The sequence below is a fragment of the Somniosus microcephalus genome, chromosome 2, assembly GCF_052327205.1.
Source record: "Somniosus microcephalus isolate GS21.2 chromosome 2, FLI_Smic_1.0, whole genome shotgun sequence".
NCBI classification, from domain to species: domain Eukaryota; kingdom Metazoa; phylum Chordata; class Chondrichthyes; order Squaliformes; family Somniosidae; genus Somniosus; species Somniosus microcephalus.
In genome coordinates, this window is record NC_140988.1 from 302,515,823 (window position 1) to 302,539,716 (window position 23,894).

The window sequence follows — 23,894 nt, forward strand, 5'->3', positions numbered from 1 at the left end:
CAATGCAGTGAATATAGTGTATATGGACTTTTGGAAAACCTTTGACAAAGTACCACATGGGAGATTATTAGAGAAATTAAAGGTGTATAGAATTAGAGAGAGGATAGCAAAATGGATTAAAAATAGGTTAGAAGTGAGAAAATAAAAAGTAGGGGTTAAGGGCAGTTTTTCAGAGTGTCTGGAAATGGATAGTGCTTCCCACAGGGTTCAGTTCAGGGGCCACTTCTATTCACTGTATATATCAGTAATTTGGATGTAGGCTTACAGAAAGTGGTGTTACAACTAGCAGATGATACCAAAATAGGAGGTACAGTAAATTCTTTAAAAGACCAAAGGAGCTGCAAAGGAATTGAATGGGTTAAAAGGTGGTGGATGAAATTCAACATCAGTAAGTGTGAGGTACTGCATTTTGTTAAATAAAACCCAGTAATTATACTCTTAATAGAAATATCAGTAATTGTCATAAAAACCCACTTGGTTCACTAATGTCCTTTAGGGAGGGAAATCTGTAGTCCTTACCTGGTCCGGCCTTTATGTGACTCCAGACCCACAACATTGTGGTTGGTTCTTAACTGCCCTCTGAAATGGCCTAGCAAGTCACTCAGTTGTAACAAAACCGCTACAAGAAACAATAACAAGAATAAAACCAGATGGACCACCCGGCATCGACCTCGGCTTCGGACACAACAAAGGCACACCCTGCCCAGTCGATCTTGCAAAGTCCTCCTCACTAACATCTGGGGACTTGTTCCAAAATTGGGAGAGCTGTCCCACAGCTTAGTCAAGCAACAGTCTGACATAGTCATATTCACAGAATCATACCTTTCAGCCAATGTCCCATACCCGTCCATCACCATCCCTGGGTATGTCCCACCGGCAGGACAGACCCACCAGAGGTGGCGGCACAGAGGTATACAGTCAGGAGGGCGTGGCCCTGGGAGTTCTCAACATTGACTCCGGACCCATGAGGTCTCATGGCATCAGGTCAAACATAGGCAAGGAAACCTCCTGCTGATTACCACCTACCGCCCTCCCTCAGCTGATGAATCAGTACTCCTTCATGTTGAACATCACTTGGAAGAAGCACTGAGGGTAGCAATGGCACAGAATGTACTCTGGGTGGGGGACTTCAATGTCCACCACTCAGAGTGGCTCGGTAGCACCATTACTGACCAAGCTGGCCGAGTCCTAAAGGACACAGCTGCCAGACTGAGCCTGCAGCAGGTGGTGAGAGAACCAACATGAGGGAAAAACCTACTTGACCTCGTCCTCACCAATCTACCTGTTGCAGATGCATCTGTCCATGACAGCATTGGTAGCAGTGACCACCGCACAGTCCTTGTGGAAACAAAGTCTCGTCTTCATACTGAGGACACCCTCCATCGTGTTGTGTGGCACTATCATCGTGCTAAATGGGATAGATTCAGAACAGATCTAGCAGCTCAAAACTGTGCATCCATGAGGCGCTGTGGGCCATCAGCAGCAGCAGAATTGTATTCCACCACAATCTATAAGCTCATGGCCCAGCATATCCCTCACTCGACCATTAACATGAAGCCAGGCGACCAACCCTGGTTCAATGAGGAGTGTAGAAGAGCATGCCAGGAGCAGCAGCAGGCATACCTAAAAATGAGGTGCCAAGCTGGGGAAGCTGCAACACACGACTACATGCATGCTAAACAGCAGAAGCAGCATGCTATAGACAGAGCTAAGCGATCCCACAACCAACGGATCAGATTAAAGTCCTGCAGTCCTACCACATCCAGTTATGAATGGTGGTGGACCATTAACCAACTGATGGGAGGAGGGGGCTCCATGAACACCCCATCCACCACAGTCTGCCCCACCTGTGACAGAGACTGTAGGTCCCACATTGGACTCATCAGTCACCTGAGAACTCATTTTTAGAGTGGAAGCAAGTCATCCTCGGTTCCGAGGGACTGCCTCAGAAGAAGATTATGCTCCACATTATAGGAAAGTTATTGAGGCTTCAGAGAGGATACAACGCAGATACACTAGGACGCTGCGTGGTTTGAAGAAATATAAATACTAAGAAAGACTTGAAAAATTGGGTACAAATGCAAAATACTGCAGATGCTGGAAATCTGAAATAAAAACAGAAAATGCTGGAAATACTCAGCAGGTCAGGCAGCATCTGTGGAGAGAGAAACAAAGTTAATGTTTTAGGTCAATGACCTTTCATCAGAACTGTAAAAAGTTAGAGCTGTAACAGGTTTTGAGCAAGTACAGAGGCAGGGAAAGGGGGAGGGGAGGAAAGACAAAAGGAAAGGCCTGTGATAGGGTGGAAGGCAGGAGAGATTAAATGACAAAAGGGATGATGATGCATGGCAAAGGGTTGGGAATGGGAATGGGACAAGAAACAAAAATGGGTATAGAGAAGGTGTAAATGGCAGTAGCAGAAGTGGTGGTTATGATCTGAAATTGTTGAGCTCCATGTTGAGTCTGGAAGGCTGTAAAGTGCCTAATCGAAAGATGAGGTGCTCCTCGAGCTTCCGTTGAGCTTCATTAGAACAGTGTAGGAGGCCAAGGACAGAGAGGTCAGAGTGGGAGTGGGGCGGTGAATTAAAATGACAGGCGATCAGCAACTCAAGGTCATGCTTGCGGACTAACAGAGGTGTTCTGCGTTTGGTCTCCCCAATGTAGAGGGGACCGCATCGTGAGCTGCGAATACAATATATTGAAAAATTGGATCTTTATTCATTAGAACAATGCATATTACGTTCTGATTTAATGCAAGTATTTCACATTATGAAAGAGACAGGGTAGATATAAATAGTTCAGCAGTGTAGAATGAGGGCCCATAGATACAGAATTAAATGCAAGAGATTTAGAATAGAGTGGCAGGCAAAACCGTTTTACACAGAGAGTTGTAAGGCAGTGGAATTCACTTTCAGGGCCAGTGGTTGAAAGAAGCTATGTCAACATTAAAGATTGGATTGGATAGGTGGATGAAGGGAAATGGTAACAGGGTAGGTAAATATGATTAGGCCTATATGCTCATATGGAGGGTAAGGTGTCAGCCTTGGCTCACTGATAACACTTTTGTCTCAGACTCAGAAGGTTGTGGATGAAAGCCCCACTCCAGAAACTTGTGCACATAATTCAGGCTGACACTTCAGTACCAGTACTGAGGGAGGACTTCACTATCGAAGGTGCCATCTTTCGGATGAGACGTTAAACTGAGGGCATTCCCAGTCTCTCAGATGGACATAACAGATCACTTGGCACTATTTCGAAGAAGAACAAAGGAGTTCTTCCAGGTGTCCTGGCCAATATTCATCCCTCAACCAATATGACTGAAAACAGATTATCTGGCCATTATCATTTGCTGTTTGTGGGACCTTGCTGTGTGCAAAATGGCTGTTGTGATGCCTGACATTACAACAGCGACTACACTACAAAAGTACTTTATTGGCTGCAAGGTGCTTTGGGACGGTCTGAGATTGTGGAAGGTGCTATATAAATTCAACTTTGTTCCTTTAAATACCAATATGGACTGGTTGGGCCAAAAAGCTTGTTATCATGTTGTAATTTCTATATATCACCTCCTCAAAGAACTCTTATCAAGCACTACCTTTTAGAAAGGTGGTACTGTCTTGATCAAACCATAACATAATTTAAAAGGGAATTGTTACGTTTTTGAAAAGGAAGAATGTAAAAGATCCGGGGAAGAGCAGATAAATGGGATTAGAGTTGCCAGTTCTAACTGAAGAGCTAAAATAGGCAAAATGAACCCAACTGCATCCTTCTGTACAATTCTACATTCCTCAAGTGGTAGCTGCCGCAGGGTAGTCTTATAGACGCTGATAAACAACATTCTAATTTAATTGGATGGGTTCCCTTTGCTTTTGTTGGGACATTGTTACTTATGTTGAGCGTCTTTTGTTCGGCTCAGTGGGTAGCACCCTCGCCTCTGAGTCAGAAGGTTGTGAGTTCAAGTCCCACTCCAGAGACTTGAGCACAAAAATCTAGGCTGACACTCCAGTGCAGTGCTGAGGGAGTGCTGCACTGTCGGAGGTGCAGTCTTTCGGATGAGACGTTAAACCAAGGCCCTGTCTGCTCTCTCACGTGGACGTAAAAGATCCTTTGGCACTACGTCGAAGAAGAGCAGGGGAGTTATCCTCGGTGTCCTAGCCGATATTTATCCCTCAATCTTCAATCAACATTACTAAAAAAACAAATTATCTGGGCTTTACCACATTGCTGTTTGTGGGAGCTTGCTGCTTTTTCTACATTATACCAGTGACTACACTTCAAAAAAGTACTTAATTGGCTGTAAAACGCGTTGGGACGTCCGGTGGTCGTGAAAGGTGCTATATAAATGCAAGTCTTTCTTTCTTGTCTTTTAGTTTGATTGGACCATATATATATATGTCCTATATTAGTGATGCCTTGTGCTGATTCTTGTTGGGGGGCGGCAGCAACAACTACGAAGTGTCAGGCTTAAATAAAAACAGAAAATGCTGGAAATACTCAGCAGGTCAGGCAGCATCTGTGGAGCGAGAGAAAAAAACAAGAGTTAATGTTTCAAGCCGACGACCTTTCATGCTGTATGATTTTTGCCACTCCCATTTGCAACATTTTATCTTTCCTGCCTCTTACAAAAGTACAGGATGTTCTTTCAATTCCTTCCTCCCCTCCTAAACCCCCCGCTGTCTCTGCACCTGCTTAATGGCCCAGAACTTCGGGTCCCCAGCGGTGAGTACGCACGGGGTACTCACCCATAGGCCCAATGGAAGTGCCGGTTTCCTGCATGCACTGCACATGCGCGGGAAACCGGCACTTCCGTTCCCCTGAAAGAAGGAGTTCAGAGTTCGAACGCGTGCGCAGGAGAGGCTGCGCGTGCGCATCGAACTTAGGTTTTTTTTGCAGGTTTTCCCGGGAGGGTAAGTCTGCAGAATTTACACATAAAAAGCAGGCGTAAGGCCTGCTTTTTACAAGGTAAATGGTGAATTAATTAAAATTAAAACATTTTTTCTACAGGTTTATTATTTTTAAATACTTTAATGCAAGGTAAGTTTATTTTTAGCCCCGTTAGAAAATAAAATTATTTTTTCCAAAAATTTAAATTATTGTTTAAAATAGTTATTTCATGTAATTTATAGTTTATTTAAAAAATGTGATTAAAAAAATGTATTTGAAGATTTAGTGATGTTTTGGGGCCCGTAGTATTTATAAGTTTTGACTTATGAATGGGCATTCCCTGCTCCAATTGGCTCCCCATGGCCCACGCGATCCCAGGGGACGCTTCGAACTAACTGCGCCCCTGGGATACGCAAGCACTGCGTGCCGGCAGTTGGAGCAGGCCCAGGATCGCAATTCCACGGGGGCCCACAGCTCAACAGCCGGCGCGCAAGGTAAGTGCAGGTCGGGGGCTTACACCCGTGGGAAGCCTCTGACCCGAATTTCTGGGCCATTAATATCTGTTACATCTCCAGCTTTTTCCAGTTCTGAGGAAGGGTCCCAGACCTGAAACGTTAACTCTGTTTCTCTCTCCACGGATGCTGCCTGGCCTGCTGAGTATTCCCAGCATTTTCTGTTGTTACTTTTGACCTTTCGCAGTATTTTTGCTTTTGTAAAAGTGTCAGACTTCTTGGTCCAGCAAAATAGGTAGCATAGATGCCAAAATACGGCGCATCCAGGAGAGGAAACCACCACCAAACTAGAGCTGGCTGAAGGCGAAGGGCGGGCCGGCCGGAAGACTATGCAGTGTGCACTGACAGGGCCGTGACGGAAGCGTCAATCGGTGCGTGCTGGAAGTGACTGTTTGACACCAGTCTCGCTCGGTGTGAGAGTGCGCGCGCGCGGCCTCGGGCTGGCTGTTTTTTTTGTAAAATAACGCCGACTGCACACGGGTGCCTGATAACTCTATGTTTAAAATAATCACAACAGTAAATGCTTGCGGGAGGTGGGCTTCTTTATATCTATTATTAAACAAGTTCAATAATCTGGCCCCCTCCGCCGAGGCCTACTCACTTTAACCGCTTATTATTAACTCTACCTCCATGTGGATTCAAAGACTTTCCCTCCCACACCATGGCGAGAAAAATAGTTAGCAGAAAGAGAAAGGCTGCGGAACTAGAGCCGGAGCAGGTAGGACACGGCGAGGCCGCTCATTTTTTTTAACGTCTTAAAATGACCAGTCGGTGCGGGCTGGGCCGGGCTGGGTGTTGTTGCAAACCCACAGTCCGCAATTTAGCCCCTCCCGCCCAGGCCCGCTCTGTAATTTTTCTGTACGTTCCCGAGTTTCTGACTGCAGTCGGAATGCATTAGAAAACAGAACACTTTTTGTATTTTTATGTATGTCCCCAGACCCAAGACAGGGAAGAAGGGTTGGTCTGTATTTTGCTGAGTTTATAATCGTCCCGACAATGTGTGTGATTAGGCTTTTATTTTAAAATAATAATCTAGTACACTCTTACAGATCTATTATCTAATTTCAGAAATAAAAATGCAGATTGGATTTTAATACTGAACTGAAGTTCTCTAAACGAAGTTTCTCAATTTCATTTACATCTATGTAAAGGGATGGATGTCCTATGATGGGGAGGATGATTAGCCTCTTAATAGATGTGTAAAGTATGTAAACTATAATTTTAAATGTACGCAACTTAATTTAAGATCAGCTATAACTAGTATGTTTGGCACTATTGTGTGACAAGAAAACTGCTGGTGACCATTGTTGGAACTGTGTTTGGTGTTGAATAATTACTGTTGTATATTGATGGAACATTCTTGTTTCTGTTAGTGTAGATTGTATATTTTACCATTTGTAATCTTGGTTATGGAAATGTTTGATCTTGAATGGAGCAGTCCCTCACTATACGCCTGAAGGGTATGGCATTATACTGGTTATATAATTTACACTATTTGAAACATTTTTTTGATTTTGAACAAAATATTATGCATTTTTGGAGTTCAAAAATCAGTTGAGACTTTTGTGAAGTCATTTTGCCATTGTGATGTCATACTCCTGGAATATGATATTTATTTCCATTGTATATTAGCTGTAATAGATTAAAATAGATCTGCATTTACTTCCTATCTACAAAACATTACTTCCTGTTTTCATGTTTTTGTCGCACTTTTGTGTGTGCTTCTTTCATTATAAATTCATATGTCCACATTTATAAAGGACACTACCTATGTAAACTTGTAATACAGTGGCATTTTAGTGCCTTAGTTTTACATCTCCTTGCTCCTCAGCTGAGACACTCCTGCCCCAAACAACATTACTTCTCTGCTTCCCAGATTAACCCATGTTTTGCTATTTAACTATCTGTAATATATTTAAAATCTTACATCTGTACACACTTCCTGACAACTTTGTCCATTATAAATTCCTACGTGGACATTTATCATGGAACTGCCTTTGTAAACTTGCCATGCTGCGGTTACACCCTTCTCCCCAGTGGAGGTGCTGCAGCATCATCACAGGTAGGAGGAGGGTGTAATTACAACATGACAAGTTTCAATTATAAATGCCGATGTAGGAATTTATAATGGCAATATAAAAATCAGGAGAGAATGTATGACTTTAAAATGGGGACTGAATTATATCTCTGCATCCTGGTTTAATTATCCCTAGCCTCTCACCATGCTTCACCTGAAGCCGACACTTGGGTCCTAGATTTGCCATGTGCAGTGCCATGAAAAATTGACTAGTGACATGATAAATATCTCTGTATGGTAGGCTGACTGGAAAACTTACAACTTTTTGGTAAACTTATCAGTTATATTACAAAAGTTCCTTTTGGAGCTTTAATGGAAACTTCAAAAAATGTCTTAATTAGAGAAGAAACTGTTAATTGATGCGAGTCATGAAGATTATTTTGCCTTGTGTATTCTAGTGCATAGGAATAGGAAATAAGGAAGAACTCTCATTTATGTAGCACCTGACTTGTGCCTCTCATGTCCCAAAGTCCTTTTTGTAAAATGAATTACTTTGAAGTGCAATCACTGTTATGCAAGTAAATATTGCACACAGCAAGGCCCCACAAACATCTGAGAGTAATAACCAGTTAATTTGTGTTTGGTAATATTGGTTGAGTGAGAACTCCCTAGTTTTTAAAAAGTGTCATATGATTGTTAATGTTCTGAACCACCAGAAGAAGCAGACAAGGCCTTGGTTTAATATCTGCTCTGACAGTGCAGCAATGTTAACTATTGCACTAAAGTATCAACTTAGATGATATACTTGGAGTGGCATTATACCCTCAACCTTCTGACCTAGATGTGAGTGCTAACAAGTGAACCAAGCTGCCATCACCGTAGTAATTGCTTTGTATTAATTATGAAAGCAAATTGTGGTCCAGTAATAGCCAGTGAGTATGTGATGAGTAATATATTGTATCCTTAAAATAGTAGATGGGGTGATTGCTTTGTCAAATTATAGAAATTTACAGCACGGAAAGAGGCCATTTCGGCCCATCGAGTCTGCGCCAGTGTGTCTGTTCTGCCCACAGACATCACCCTGATCTCACTGTGGCTTGCCACTTCAACTTCCCTTCCCATTCTTAATATGAATAATCCTTCTTTGGCCTTCTGCACTGTTTCAACCAAGGTCAATGCAAGCTTCCTTACATTCTCATTCTATTATAACCATGGAGGTTTACAGCACAAAAGGCAGCCATCATGCGATTTGGTAGAGCAGTATAAAATGAATCTCACTACTCTGCTTCCTGCCCATCATCATCATCTATACTAACCTGTTTCAAATATTTATCCTATTTTTAAAAAATGATTTGGTAAAGCAGCAATGATCCAATAATCCTGTGTAAAGAATTTTTTCCTAGCCCCTCTCCTCATTGTCATAGTGATCATTTTAAATTGATGGTACCTTTATGACTGACTTCCTAAACAAAGGAAAGTCTTTTTCTATTCACTTTATCAAAACCCTTCATAATTTTAAAAACTTTAATTAAATCTTCTCTTGGCCTTCTCCAGTGGAAATAGTATCTCAAGTCTCTCCTCATAACTATAGTTCCCATCCCTGCCAACAAATTTGTTAATCAATGCTGTACGCTGTATATGGCTTTCTACATTGGACTACCCAAAACTGCACTCGGTACTCTAACTCATAACTATTGCCTTTGAAGGATTTTGGGCTTTTCAATATGGACTTTTAAAACTAAAAGAATTGACTTGAAACACAACTGTCACTAACTGATGTGTTTGAGAGTGCATGATGGTTTTTACTTGCTGTCTATGATGTTTGGTTAAAGTATGTGTCTGTAGCCTTATTAAAGTTACAAGGCCAAGAAAGATTTGCTGTACTTTTAAAGGACAAGGAGAGATGAGGAAGCCATGACAAAGACAGCTGTATTTATCATGAAGCATGAGAGAGTAAAAAACACACCAGCAAACTGTTTTTGCATCAGCAAGAACGAGTGATATAAAAACACAAATTTTAAAGTGAAAGGAGGACCGTCCAAAAGGGTATCAATCAAGAATTAACCTCTCCGTCTCCTGAAGCAGAAAAATGTTACCATTCTGAGTTTCGAATTGTACTTCTGACTAAGGTTTTAACATCTTTCTGTAAAACTGTTGTTTTAATGTGATGTGCCTTCAATAACCACAAAACTAGAAGTTATAGACTTTAACAAGTTGGCTTTTAATCACTAAGATCAGAGCTAACATCTCAACACACCGACTGGCTCACAGGAATGAGTCATACAGATCTTGGGATCTTTAAGTAAGAGAAGTCAGGGGCGGAGCCAAGAGCCAAGACCTGGAACCTTCCAGGTTAGTCAGGAAAGAGGAAGTGAAACGATACACCGTGTGGGGGAGGGTAATATACATGAGTGCAAAACGAATACAGGCAAGACAAACAGATTTCATTACATAATGTCAATAAAACAAATTATTTAGGTAAGTTTTCAGCCTCGGTTGATCCTTACCTCTCTGTACCTTAAAGCAGTAAAGAGAGAGTTTTTTTTAAAGGACCTACAGATATATGGCGCCCGAACACTGGGCGAGAGTGTTATCAACTGAGAGTTTAGTTGGATTGAGTGACATTAGAGCTTAATTGGTAAGTGCAACTAAAGTAGGATGTTAAGTAAAGGAAAAAAAGAAAGGCTTACATTTATATAGCGCTTTTGAGGACCTTGGGTCGTCCCAAAGCACTACAGCCAATGAAGTACTTTTTTTGAAGTGTAGTCACTGTTGTATTGTAGGAAATGCAGCAGCTAATTTGTGCACAGCAAGCTCCCACAAACAGCAATATGATAATGACCAATAATTTGCTTTAGTGACGTTGATTGAGGGATAAATATTGGCCAGGACACTGGGGATAGCTCCCCTGCTCTTCTTCGAAATAGTGCCAAAGGATCTTTTACGTCCACCTGAGAGAGCAGACGGGGCCTCGGATATAACGTCTTCTCCAAATGGCGGCACCTCCAACATCGCAGCACCCCCTCGGTACTGCACTGGAGCGTCAGCCTAGATTTTTGTGCTCGGGGAGCTTTTAGCCATTTTGAAAATGGAGGAACAGTAAATCAGGGAGCTAAAAGCAGGAGATTAGATCGGGGAGCTTATAGAAATGGAGTCTGCCAAACAAATGTGGGGTCTAATGCAGCACGTAGGTGCAAGATTCGGCTAAGGGAGCTGAAACAGAAAAAGAAACTCGAGGATAGGCAGAGAAAAGTGGTCTGGATGCGGAATTGGAGTTGCAATTTTGAAACCAGCAGCGAGAGAGGCAGTTGTGTGGTTCAAGAGGGTGAACTGAGAAATGGACTGGGGCTCTCGACTGGATCCCCGGTACCCCCTTCTCCCGTACTCTTGTCAGTACTCCCCTTCCATATACCATTGGAGAATAAGGAAAGAAATTGTGCAGGAGGACGAGGAGTTAGTATCAGCCCTTTCACAGCAGACAGAGGCGGTAAAGAAGTTATGAAAAATGTCTCTAGTTAAACAAGACAAGTAACAAAAGAATTAGGAAAAAGAGGAAGAAATTATAAGTCCTCAAGGCTATTGCCTGGACCTTCACCACACCAGGCTTGTGAGAAGACACAGACTGAGCTTAAGACTTTGAATCAGTACAGAATGGGGTTAAGTAGCAAACATCAGAAATTGAAATAACAACATTTCACACCTAATCTGAGCCGTCTTTTGTCTCTTTACTAGTCCTATCACCATCTCGTCTCGTTTTGAATACCTCTTAATGTCTATTCACTTCTTTTGTTTCCTCCCCAGCCCTCCTTTCGACCTATTTCATTTCCTTTCCAGTTTTGAAGAAGGGTTTCGACCCGAAATGTCGACTCTAATTTCTCTCCACGGATGTTGCCTGGCCTGCTGAGTTTTTCCAGCATTTTCTGTTGTTATTTCGGATTTCCAGCATCTGCAGTATTTTGCTATCGTATCAGAAATTGAAAATTGGTTTAAAAGAAAAAGGATAAAATGTAAAAGGCTTCAGGATTTATTTTGTTTTCAGAGTACTGTCTCCTTGTACTACGTTACTGGCCCTGAAATTGCAACTAAGGAGTACACCGCCGACCTCCGAACGAAATCTGCATTTACCTAGTGCGAGGCCCCAAACAAAAACTTGTTTTGAAATGCAGCAGAGTTGTACGCAGTGTAGTGGCCCACGGATTCCAGGGCGCACACGTGGGGCAGTGCTCCTTTCACTCAGCCAATCAGGAAACCGAAATCTCAGATGCCTGACATCAATCAAATTTTAAATTAAACGGTGTGAATATTTATTTGACAAGTGCAGTATGTACTTGGCTTTAAAAAGCACAGTGAATACTTTGGAGTGAGTACAGTTATTTAATGGAAGACTCTGCAAATTAAAAAAAATCTCATCCCTCAAACCAAGCCTCTACAGCTGCCTGGTAGGTTCTTTTACATGTTGGATTTTATTTTATGGCCCTGAAATTGCAATTTTATCATCTCCGCCCCCCCCCCTCCCCCTCCTTGCGCTGTGCAAACAGGCTCCTGCGTCTGTTTGCACCAGCAGTAAAATTTTACTGCGTAATTGCTGGACAGTTGGTGGGCAATTAGTCCAACTCTGCGCCAGCAGTAAGGATTTCAGTCAGACTGGATGATCTGTCAAGTCGGAGCTTGACAGATCGCAAGTTCGAGATTTAGCGCATGCGCAAGCTCATGAGTACGCCATCAAACCGACTGCAAATTCTGGCCCATTGCCTATTTTCTCTCATACTCTATGCCCTGATTTATAAAACTCCAAATGCTGTTTGTTTTTTCTATGACTTTATCCCACTTGCACTTTCAGGGAATGATGTGTAGTATTTGAACTCCTAGGTTTCTGTTCATTCACACCCTTCAGTATCTTTCTGTTAGGTGTTTAGTCCTATTCACTGTTCTCAAAATGCATCACCTCACATCTCTGCATTAGATTGCATTGCCACCTACCTGCTCAAACCGTAGCTGCTTCATGCCTCACATTTTCCTGTTGGTTTCTTCCATCCCTTTTTTTCTCTTCGTCCCTCTTCTATTTTTGTCTTTTTAATGGCTTTTTGCTACCTAAGCTGATTTTTGTATATCGTACAGCACTTTTCACCTCGAACAGTTTTCAAAACCCTATTTATGGTTAATTAAACCATACCTGCTCCTTTGTGATAGGAATTAGCATACCTGACTCTTGACTTTTACCTTTTGCTATCCCCTCCAATCTTCAGTTTTTTTCTGCTTTTAAAGAGGTTGTTTATAATGCTATGATTCTATGATATTCTGTTTTCCAGTCTAACGAAGGATCCACACCCACCCTGCTGCGCATTTTCAGTGTTTTCTATTTTCATTACTATAATATCTTGTTATATTATATACTTATTTGCGGGTGCACTACATTCTAGACTATTTGTCTGGGTTTTTACCAATTTATTTATGGTGTTGAAGGTAGAATGACATAAGCGTTTTAAAGAGGGAAGGAAGTACTGCATCTCTTAAATTAATGTATTGCTACTTCAAAAAATTGGAATCCAGTGTTTTCTTGTCACCATTGCATCTGCTTCTTGACTTTCAGTAACCCTGTGTTTCATATTTTGTCTTAAAATGTTTCACATGGGCTGCTGAAATTAAATTTTAGGCATCAAATATTGCCAGGCAAAATAATTCACTCTGGAAGGCTAATTTGTCACATAATTTATTCGGAATGATCCCGAGGAGCTAATAATGTAATCATATCTTGGTGACCATCTGTGTATATTAGATAAAATGACTTTATTCATACACAGATGCATATTTATGGTACTTATAAACACCTTCTAAATGCTGAATTTCTAATTTTTCTGGTGAGATTTAGCAAATTTGGGTACGGTAGTGGTTATGTTAATGGACTAATCAGAGAATGCGAGCTCACATCCCACCCATGGCAGTTTGAGAATTTTAATTCCATTTTTAAAAAAAATCTGGAAATAAAAAACTGGGATCAACTAAAGTGACCATGAAGCTGTCGATTGTTGTAAAAACCCAACTGATATCCTTTAGGTAAGGAAACCTGCTGTCCTTACTTGATATGGTCTGCACGTGACTCAAGTGTGTAACCAATGTGGTTAACCTTTAACTTCCCTCTGAACTGGCTCAGTAAGCCACTCGGTTGTATCAAAGTGGCTCACCATCACTGTCTCAGGGCAAGTAGAGATGGATGGGCAATAAATGCGGTCTTGCCAGTGGCACCCCCTTTCCGAGAATTCATTTTTTTAAAAGTCTGGCTGAGGTGATGAAATGAAAGTTTCACGGTTTTTTGTTTCACAGGTATTTAAAATGGCATTAGTCATTAGTCTGTGTGATGTTTTTATGAAATTTCCTTCGATCTGTGATGAAGGATAAGATGAGGATTGTCAATACATGTGGCTAGCTGTAACCCTAAGTAATTTATTCAATTGGATGGCTAACCAAACTTCTTTTGTGCTTATCAAGGTGGGCATGTTAGTGCCTAGAATTGCAATTCTTTCTTGGCATGAGGTACTGCAGAATAAGTTGCCTCTACACTTCCCCCCAAAATGTGCTTCAGCCCCAACCTTAGATGGATAGCCCCTATTGCACCGATGTGACATTTTTCCATTTCCCACAGCAGCCATAATGTGGCCTGAGTGAGCTTGCCTCTTAGAGCCAGCATGGATTTGTAAAGGATAAGTCATGTCTAACTAACCTAGCGGAGGTCACTAAATTGGTAGCTAAAGGAGTATCTATGGATGTTTACTAGACTTCCAGAAGACATTTGATAAGGTTCCACACAAGCGACGGTTAGCAAAAATGAAAGTGCATGGAATTGGAGGCAGCCTATTGACACGGGTAGAACATAAGAACATAAGAAATAGGAGCAGGAGTAGGCCAATCGGCCCCTCGAGCCTGCTCCGCCATTCAATAAGATCATGGCTGATCTGATCCTAACCGCCAATCTACTATCACAGATTCAGGAGATGGTTCTAACAGAATTAGACACACGAAATAGGAGCAGGATCAGGCTACACGGCCCCTGGGCCCGCTCCGCTACCCACAGGGCCATGACCGATCTGAACCTAAACTCGTCCAAATTCCTGCCCGCTCCCCGTAACCCTTAATTCCCTTTACTTCTAGGAAACTGTCTATTTCTATTGTAAATTTATGTAATGATGTAGCTTCTACAGCTTTTTGGGGCAGCATATTCCATGGACCTACCACCCTCTGAGTGAAGTAGTTCCTCCTCATCTCAGTTTTGAAAGAGCAGCCCCTTATTCTAAGACTATGCCCCCTAGTTCTAGTTTCACCCATCATCGGGAACATCCTCCCCGCATCCACCCGATCCAACCCCTTCACAATCTTATATGTTTCAATAAGATCGCCTCTCATTCTTCTGAACTCCAATGAGTAGAGTCCCAATCTACTCAACCTCTCCTCATATGTCCATCCCCTCATCCCCGGGATTAACCGAGTGAACCTTCTTTGTACTGACTCGAGAGCAAGTATGTCCTTTCTTAAGTATGGACACCAAAACTGTATGCAGTATTCCAGGTGCGGTCTCACCAATACCTTGTACAACTGAAGCAATACCTCCCTATTTTTATATTCTATCCCCCTAACAATGAAAGCCAACATTCCATTGGCCTTCTTAATCACTTGCTGCACCTGCATACTAACCTTTTGAGTTTCGTGCACCAGGACCCCCAGATCCCTTTGTACTTCAGTACTTTCCAGTTTCTTGCCATTAAGATAATAACTTGCTCTATGATTTTTCCTGCCAAAGTGCATAACCTCACACTTTCCAGTATTGTATTCCATCTGCCAAATCTCTGCCCACTTACTTAGCCTGTCTATGTCCCCTTGCAGGTTTTTTATGTCCTCCTCACTCACTACTTTCCCCCCCATCTTAGTATCATCTGCAAACTTTGATAGGGAATTGGTTTAGAGGTTGGAGACAAATAGTAGGGACAATGGGTATGTACTCCAATTGGCAGGATGTGACCAGTGGTGTTCCCCAGAAATCTGTACTAGGACCTCAGCTTTTCACTATATTTATCAATAACTTAGATGAAGGAATAGAGAGCTGTATATCCAAGTTTACTGAAGATACTAAGTTAGGTGGCACGGTAAGTAGGGTAAGATGGGAGCAGAAAGTTGCAAAAGGACATTGATAGATTAAGTGATAGATTAAGTGAGTAGGTAAAACTGGCAGATAGAGTTCAGTGTGGTAAAGTATGAGGTCATACACTTTGGACCGAAGAAAGATAGATCATTTTCTAAATGGTAAGTTAGGAACTGTGCAGGAGCAGGGAGATTTAAGGGTCCATGTACTGAAATCACTAAAAAAAAACACAAGTGGGATAGGTACAAAAAATAATTAAAAAGTATAATGGAATTTTGGTAGGGTGCAGTGCAAATTCACCAAAATGATACTGGGGCTAAAAAGTTTCAATGATGAGGGCAGGTTGCATAGACTAGGCTTGTATTCCCCTGCATATAGAAGATTAAGGGGTGATCTACTTCAGGTGTTTACGATGATCAAAGGATTTGATGGGGTAGACAGAAACGACTTCCTTTGGTGGGAGAGTCCAGAACAAGGGGCAGAACCTTAAAATTGGAGCTAGGCCATTCAAGGGTGATTGTCAGAAAGCAATTTACACACAGGGTAGTGGAGATCTGGAACACTCCCTCAAAAAGCTGATGAGGCTAGGTCAATTGAAAAATTCAACACTGGGATAGATTTTTGTTAGGTAAGGGTATTAAGGGATGTGGAGCAAAGGCGGGTAAATGGAGTTGAGGTACAGACCAGTCATGATGTAATTTAATGTCTGAACATGCTTGAGGGGCTGGATGGCCTACGTCTGTTCCTATATTCCCGGCCCACTCCTGTTCCTATGTGTTGCAGGCCCATGCCCACCAAGGAGTAGATTAATAATGCCCACACTAATTTCACAAAGGCCTTTAAAGCCAGCAGAGAGGAAACTTTCATCCTGTCAGCCTGGGCTGGATTTGAATCCAGGTTAGGTTTGCCAACTCTGGTTGCAGATATTCCTTGGGGGTTTCATGACATGATCTCTCCACTCCAACTGCCTTGCCCAGTCACACAGTATTTTTTTTCCCATGTCAATATTTTTATAACTAAATTGTTCGAAGTAAATGGAAAAAATAATGGCCCAGAAATTCGGGTCCCAACGCGTGAGTACGCACGGGGTACTCACGCGTGGACCCGATGGAAGTGCCAGTTTCTTGCATGCGCGGGAAACCGGCACTTCCGTTCCTCTGAACGAAGGGGTTCAGAGGTCGAACGCGTGTGCGTAGGAGTCTGCGCATGCGCTTTGAACTTATGTTTTTTTTGCAGGTTTTTCCGTGAGGGTAAGTCTTTAGATTTTAGAAATGTAAAAACCAGGCGTAAGGCCTGCATTTTAAAAGGTAAGTGGTCAATTAATTAAAATTAAAACATTTTTTCCACAGGTTTATTATTTTTAAATACTTTAAAGAAAGGTAAGTTTATTTTTAGCCCTGTTAGAAAATGTAATTAACTTTTTCAAAAATTTAAATTATTGGTTAAAATAGTTATTTCATGTAATTTATAGTTATTTTAAAAATAAGATTTAAAAAAAAATTATTTGAAGATTTAGTGATGTTTTGGGGCTTAGTGTTTATAGGTTTGACAGGCCTGTCAAACTTATGAATGAAGCATTCCCTGCTCCCATTGGCTCTCCATGGCTCACGTGATTCCAGGGGACGCATCGAACTAACTGCGCTCCTGGGATACGCAAGCACTGCGTGCCGGCAGTTGGAGGAGGCCCAGGATCGGAATCCCACGCAGGCCCACAGCTCAATGGCCGGCGCGGTAGGTATGTGCAGGTCGGGGGCTTGCATCCGCGGGAAGCCCCCGACCCGAATTTCTGGGCCATTAGTTTTTTTAATCCTCCTATGTTCCACCAGACGTGTCCAGGAGATTAACCTTGAATTCCTGGAGGTTGGCAACCCTAATCCAGGCCCCAAAGATGAAAGCCGATTGCACCACAAGTCGTTTCTTTCCTGCCCCTCCTGTCCCCCAATGTGTTTTTGTTATTGAATATCCATGTCTAACTCTAAAACAGCCCATGTTTCTATATGGTCTTCCACTGGGCTGTTTTATGTGGATTTGTCTTTTGATGATTTCAGTCTAAAAATGCAATTTCCAACTGTTGTCACGATACTAAAACTAGTCTTGATGAAAAGGTGTGAGGAAACTCAGAGGGAACACAATTCCTTTGATATCAACCCATTGGCCGGATTTTGCGGTTAGAGGCGAAGTGATGGTACTTGCCGCTGATCTCAAAGAAAGCTGCCCGCAAAGATCCAGCGATCTCTGGCGTGGATTTCACCTTTCACGATGTTGATTTCATTCTGGTGCCACCTTTTGGGGATCTTTGATGTCCAGCAACAGTGATGTCATCAAGCAGGCTGAGCAGCCAATCACATTGAAGAATTCTCACAGACAGCAAACCAGGAAGTAAAAAGCACCGATTATCCATCACAGGTAGAAGCTGAAATATCATAAATAACTTAAATTTTTTTTAATTTAAAAAATCTATGGAATTTGTCTCATATTGGGGAAATTTGACATTCCACAAATGTAAAATTAGTTATTCAGGGCCAGAGAGGTTGTTCAGCAGTAATTATGACTTGGTATGCTGTTAAAACCCCAGTTACATCTCATTCAACACGGCTTAACTTTTTTTGTGGTTTTGCAGCGAGATTAGAGTGTAAAAAGTGGAAGTTCATGTTAATTTAATTGATTTCTAAGATTTCTATCTGTGAGGACTTCAACAACGTGATCTGTGGAGGTGCTGGGAATCACTGACAGCAACTTTTGGATTTCCACGTTTAACTGCGCATGTGCGGACTCCAGAAGTTGCTGTCAGTTTCACAAAGTAATGACAGCGACGCTGACAGTTTCGCTGTCATTACAACTGCAAATTCTGGGCCATTGTTTGTTGTGATTGTTAAAGGCAGTGTTCAAAGAGTTTGGACATGATGTAGAAGCATTCTACAGTTTTATATTCGCTAAGTTGCTAGAATAGAGTTTTCTAAATTCACACAGATATCACTAGAGACCATGTATTTCTGAGTTTGCTAAGAGAAGCTGAAAGAACAATTGGTGTTTTTGTTTTAAACAACACCATCCAGTTTGTATGTATTGTAAATCTGATTATTGTACGGTCTAGTATTTTTCCAATGCCATATTCTGTGTAGTATTGTATCCGTAAATAAATAGGAACAAGTGTTTGCCTGCATACTTGTTTGGCGTAAAGGTGTGGTATTTTCCGTCGACCAAGTTGTCAGGAGAATGTGGTGGGCAACCTGTATTATTCTTTAAGAAACAATTTACTGCAATCGGGATTAATTATTAGACCTGAATCTGGCTATGCTAACTCATAGACAGTAGAAAATAACAATGTGGCTTTCATTTCATCAGAGACTTTTTTTGTTTATGGAAACTATCATCAAGCCATTTAAATGGGGAAAAGGTGTGGGTATTTCAGGGAGGAATTCCACATGTAACCTTGGAATGTACGTGCTTCAGTATACAGTATGATAGTTTTCTTACTGTTGCAGGTGTTCAGTTTAAAAGTGTGAGGGAACTACAAAACTGATTAAATGATTGGCAGAATTTCATCAACAATTTCTGTAATTGTGACTCTGAACTGATAAAACTGTTTTTAAAAAGTCTTTTAATGCTGTCCATTAAACATCAGTGATACAGCTCTGCAGTTTCTCCATGCATTGCAAATTTACACATCTGGAAGGTCACTACTTCATCCAGACTTTTGAATGAATATACATATGTGAACAGCTTTCTGACAAACCTTGAAGTCAGAGATTCTTGAAATCTTGCTTTTTCTTTTAGACATAGTGTTGCATAGGAGTTTTATTCTTCCAATTGTAAGCAAGACACTGGTCTACTTCTTCAGACAAAATGCTGTTGTAATAGCTGGTGATGGGTAGGAAACCGGGCAGAGAACTAACCAGCTCTTAATGCCAACACTGCTGTGTAACAGTACAGGTACTTGAAATCATAGTTCTTTTTGTATCCTCATTGTTCCAGAATTTTAATCTGAGTGGGATGCTCCCCCCACCCCCCTCCCCCTGCCCCGTGACTCCTCCACTTGCTATCCCTTGGGGACAACATCCAAAGGCATGCTGTCAGGTTCCGCATGTATGCTGACAACACCCAGCACTACTACTTCACTGCCTCTTGGCCTATCCGCTGCCTTTGTATTGTCCGACATCCAGCACTGGATGAGTCACAGTATCCTGCAGTTAAAGATTTGGAAGACCAAAGCCATCATCTTTGGCTCCCACTACAAACTCTCTGCCCTTGCCACCATGGTACTGACCTCTTTAAAAAAAAATTCAACTAACATTGATATCTGTGTGATTGCTCTGTTTTCAGACATTGCACGCTGGCTTCTGTTTTTATCCTCCCTCCTTTATTCATGAGATTTATTATAGTTCCTTGGATATAAAATAACATTATGATTAATTTTGTTTGATACTTTACTTTTTAATCCACAATCATTTAGTTGTTAAGGTATGATGTGGTTGTGTTGGTCAGCGAGCCCATGCTCCCTAACTTATCTAGTGATAAACTGAAATTAAATTTTATTGTGATCTAATAATGCTCTTCTAGGGCATCTAATCTTTCACACGTCACATGAGAGCAGTATACAAATTGAAATCGCATTTTATTTCCAACTACCCAGATGGTTCTGAGGTGAAGTCTCTAAACCATGTCGAACATGAAGGTCTTGCATTCAATCACCAGTATGGGTTGAATTTGTTGATTCTAAACTCGGATAGTGGTAGGGAGTGTGTTTTGGGTTTAGGGAGGGATAATCAGTCAAAAGCAGTCACTCTCATATCACCTCTAATTCAGCTCTTGAATTGTACCTGCCTCCAGCTTGATACCTGTAAAATTAATTCTTGTTGGCTTCTGGCAGCACCTCCGTGGCACTGTCATGGACTCCTTGCTGTGTACGACTTTCAGCCTAGCTTGGGTGTTCTATTGACCTTGAGCTGAGTTTCCTTCCATGTCAGCTGTGGCTCATTCCACTCTACTTGCCTTATTTGGAGGAAGTTGAAGCTGTGGTTATTGAGGGACTTTTGGGAGCTTAAACTTCACAGAACTTTTCAATCTGATGCAGGTACGGATGGTGCTGCCACCGACAGTAGCTTTAAATTTGTTTGGTCCAGTGTCCGACTTGGCCCAGTGGTGGTATTCTTGCCTCTGAGTTAGAAGGTTCTAGCCCCACTCCAGAGATTTGAACACATAATCCAGGCTGCGACCTCAGTGCAATACTGAGGAACTGCTGGCGGTGCCATTTTTCAGATGAGACGTTAAACTGAGGCTCCGTCTGTTCCCTTAGGTGGACATAAAAAATCCCATGGCACTATTCGAAGAAGAGCAGTGGAGTTCTCCCCAATGGCCAATATTTACGCTACAACCAACATCACTAAAATAAACAAGATTATCTAGTCATTATAGCGTCAGCTGTGGCTCAGTTGGTAGCACCCTCGCCTCTGAGTCAGAGGTTGTGGGTTCAAGTCCCACTGCAGAGACTTGAGCACAAAAATCTAGGCTAACACTCCAGTGCAGTGCTGAGGGAGTGCTGCACTGTTGGAGGTTGTCCTCAGCCAAACGGCCATCTACAACAGCCCCAGCAGCCGGCCTGGCTACGAGCCCTCCGGCTGCCGTACCTGGATCTAAACCCACAGGCTGCGAATTCAGCCCTCGACTTCGAACACTGGCTGAGCTGCTTCGAAGCCTACCTGGGAGAATCCGGCGTGCCTCCGGCATCCAAACTAAGAGTTCTGACCGCTCAGGTGAGCCCTAAAGTATTTGCACTCATCTGGGACATTGCCACATACGAGGACGCCCTCAACCTGCTAAAAGAACAGTATCGGAGCCCTGTAAACTCAATGTACGCCAGGCATCTCCTAAGATCCCGCTCGCAACAGCCAGGAGAGTTGGTTGATGATTTCTTACGGGCGCTGCAAATACTCGGCAGGGACTGTGACTTTAAAGCCGTAACAGCTGCAGAACATACAGATGGAAACATCCGAGATGCCTTCGTGAAAGGCCTTCGGTCAGACTACTCACGGCAAAGACTGCTGGAATCAAAGGACCTCGACCTGAAAACAGCTGCTATCCTCGCTCGCTCCTTGGAAGTGGCCCATCGGGACCTCGAGGCGTACTCCAGGTACTGTTCTGCGCGACCCTGGGACTCGGGCCCGACCCTGGCCGCAATACCCCTCGCACCGCCGCCTCTGGGACCTACCACAGCGTCGGTGTCCCGGAACCGATCGGGACCGCCACCCCCGGTACCGGCTGCGACATCGGAGCCCCGCGATCGGGCCGCCGGCTGCTTCTTCTGTGGCCAGGCGAAACACCCGAGGGCGCGCTGCCCTGCAAGAAACGCGACCTGCTCCGACTGCCACAAGAAAGGCCACTTCGCGAAGGCCTGCAGGGGGAAAGCCACAGACGCCAGCAGTGCCTCATGCGAGTTGTGGGGGCGGCCATCTTTCATCAAGGCCACAGATGCCAGTATCCCCTCGAGAGTCGTGGGGGCGGCCATCTTTGAACAAGGCCACCGACGCCGGCAGTGCCTCGTGAGTTGTGGGGGCGGCCATCTTCTCCGCCATTTTATTCAACGTCGTGGGCGCCGCCATTTTGTTCACCACACTCGACCGCCACCTTGTCTCCAGACCTGACCACCGCCTCACCCGCAGACTACAGCAGCTCGCTCAGCCATACACTAGCCTCCGTCACACTTGACCAAGCTCGCCCGCATCACCTGTCCAAGTCCATGATGGACATCAAAGTAAACGGCCACGCCACGACCTGCCTGTTCGACAGCGGAAGCACGGAGAGCTTCATCCATCCAGACACGGTGAGCCACTACTCCCTCACTGTCCGGCCAACGCGGAACCGGATCTCGATGGCGTCGAGGTCCCATTCTACAGACATCAGCGGCTACTGTGTTGTGACCCTGTCGGTTAGGGGCACGGAGTATAAAAATTTTAAACTTCTCGTCCTGCCCCAGCTTTGCGCTGCCGTCCTACTAGGGCTGGATTTCCAATCCCACCTTCAAAGTGTCACTTTGGCATACGGTGGACCCTTCCTCCCACTCACAGTCTACAACCAGCAGCTTTTAAACCGCCCACCACGTACCACCTGCGGCCTATCCACCCTCAAGGTCCCGCCCCCCTCCCTGTTCGCTAACCTCACCCGCGACTGTAAACCCGTCGCTACCAAGAGCAGGCGGTACAGCGCCGGGGACAGAGCTTTTATTAGTTCCGAGGTGCAGCGACTCCTGAAGGAGGGCATCATCGAGAGAAGCAACAGCCCCTGGCGTGCCCAGGTCGTAGTCGTTAAGACCAGCAATAAACACCGCCTGGTCATCGACTACAGCCAAACCATAAACCGGTACACCCAGCTGGACGCATACCCCCCTTCCCCGCATATCTGATATGGTCAATCAGATTGCACAGTACCGGGTATTCTCTACCATCGACCTTAAGTCGGCCTATCACCAACTCCCTATCCGCCCTGAGGACCGCCAGTATACCGCCTTCGAGGCGAATGGCCGCCTCTACCACTTCCTTAGGGTTCCCTTCGGCATCACCAACGGGGTTTCGGTCTTCCAAAGGGAGATGGACCGGATGGTTGACCAGAACGGGCTGCATGCCACGTTCCCTTATCTAGATAACGTCACCATCTGCGGCCGCGACCGGCAGGACCATGATGTTAATCTGGAGAGATTCCCCCGTACGGCCCAACGGCTGAACCTCACCTACAATAAGGAGAAATGTGTGTTTAACACCTCGCGCCTTGCCATCCTCGGCTGCGTAGTAGAGAATGGAGTCATCGGCCCCGACCCCGAAAGAATGCGCCCCCTCATGGAGCTTCCCCTCCCCCACTGTCCAAAGGCGCTGAAGAGAACCCTGGGGCTCTTCGCCTACTATGCCCAATGGGTGCCCAATTATGCGGACAAAGCCAGACCCCTCATGAAGTCCACCTCCTTCCCCCTGACGGCAGAAGCATGCGCAGCCTTCTCCCTCATAAAGGGAGACATTGCTAAGGCCACAATGCACGCGGTGGATGAGTCTATCCCTTTCCAAGTGGAGAGCGATGCATCTGACTTCGCCCTAGCTGCAACCCTTAACCAGGCGGGGAGACCTGTGGCCTTCTTCTCAAGGACCCTCCAGGGCCCTGAGATCCGACACTCTTCGGTCGAGAAGGAGGCCCAGGCGATCGTGGAGGCAGTACGACGCTGGAGGCATTACCTGGCAGGCAAACGATTTACCCTCCTCACCGACCAGCGCTCGGTCGCTTTTATGTTTAATAACAAGCTGAGGAGCAAAATCAAGAACGACAAGATCTTGAGGTGGAGAATCGAGCTCTCCACCTATGATTATGA

The 23,894-nt window shown here is 43.8% G+C and overlaps 1 protein-coding gene across 2 annotated transcripts in view; it reads left to right on the forward strand.

Moving 5' to 3' along the window:
- Nucleotides 1-5,779: 5,779 nt before the first annotated feature.
- The window catches only part of dcaf12 (DDB1 and CUL4 associated factor 12), a 134,173-nt gene continuing 116,058 nt past the window's right edge, over nucleotides 5,780-23,894 (forward strand). The window contains exon 1 of one of the 2 annotated variants that reach the window (XM_085973798.1): nucleotides 5,780-6,114. In XM_085973798.1, coding sequence (XP_085829924.1) covers nucleotides 6,058-6,114 — 57 coding nt within the window. In that variant the 5' untranslated portion in view covers nucleotides 5,780-6,057. The remainder of the gene's footprint in view (nucleotides 6,115-23,894) is intronic. The other variant, XM_085973791.1, reaches the window with a different exon arrangement.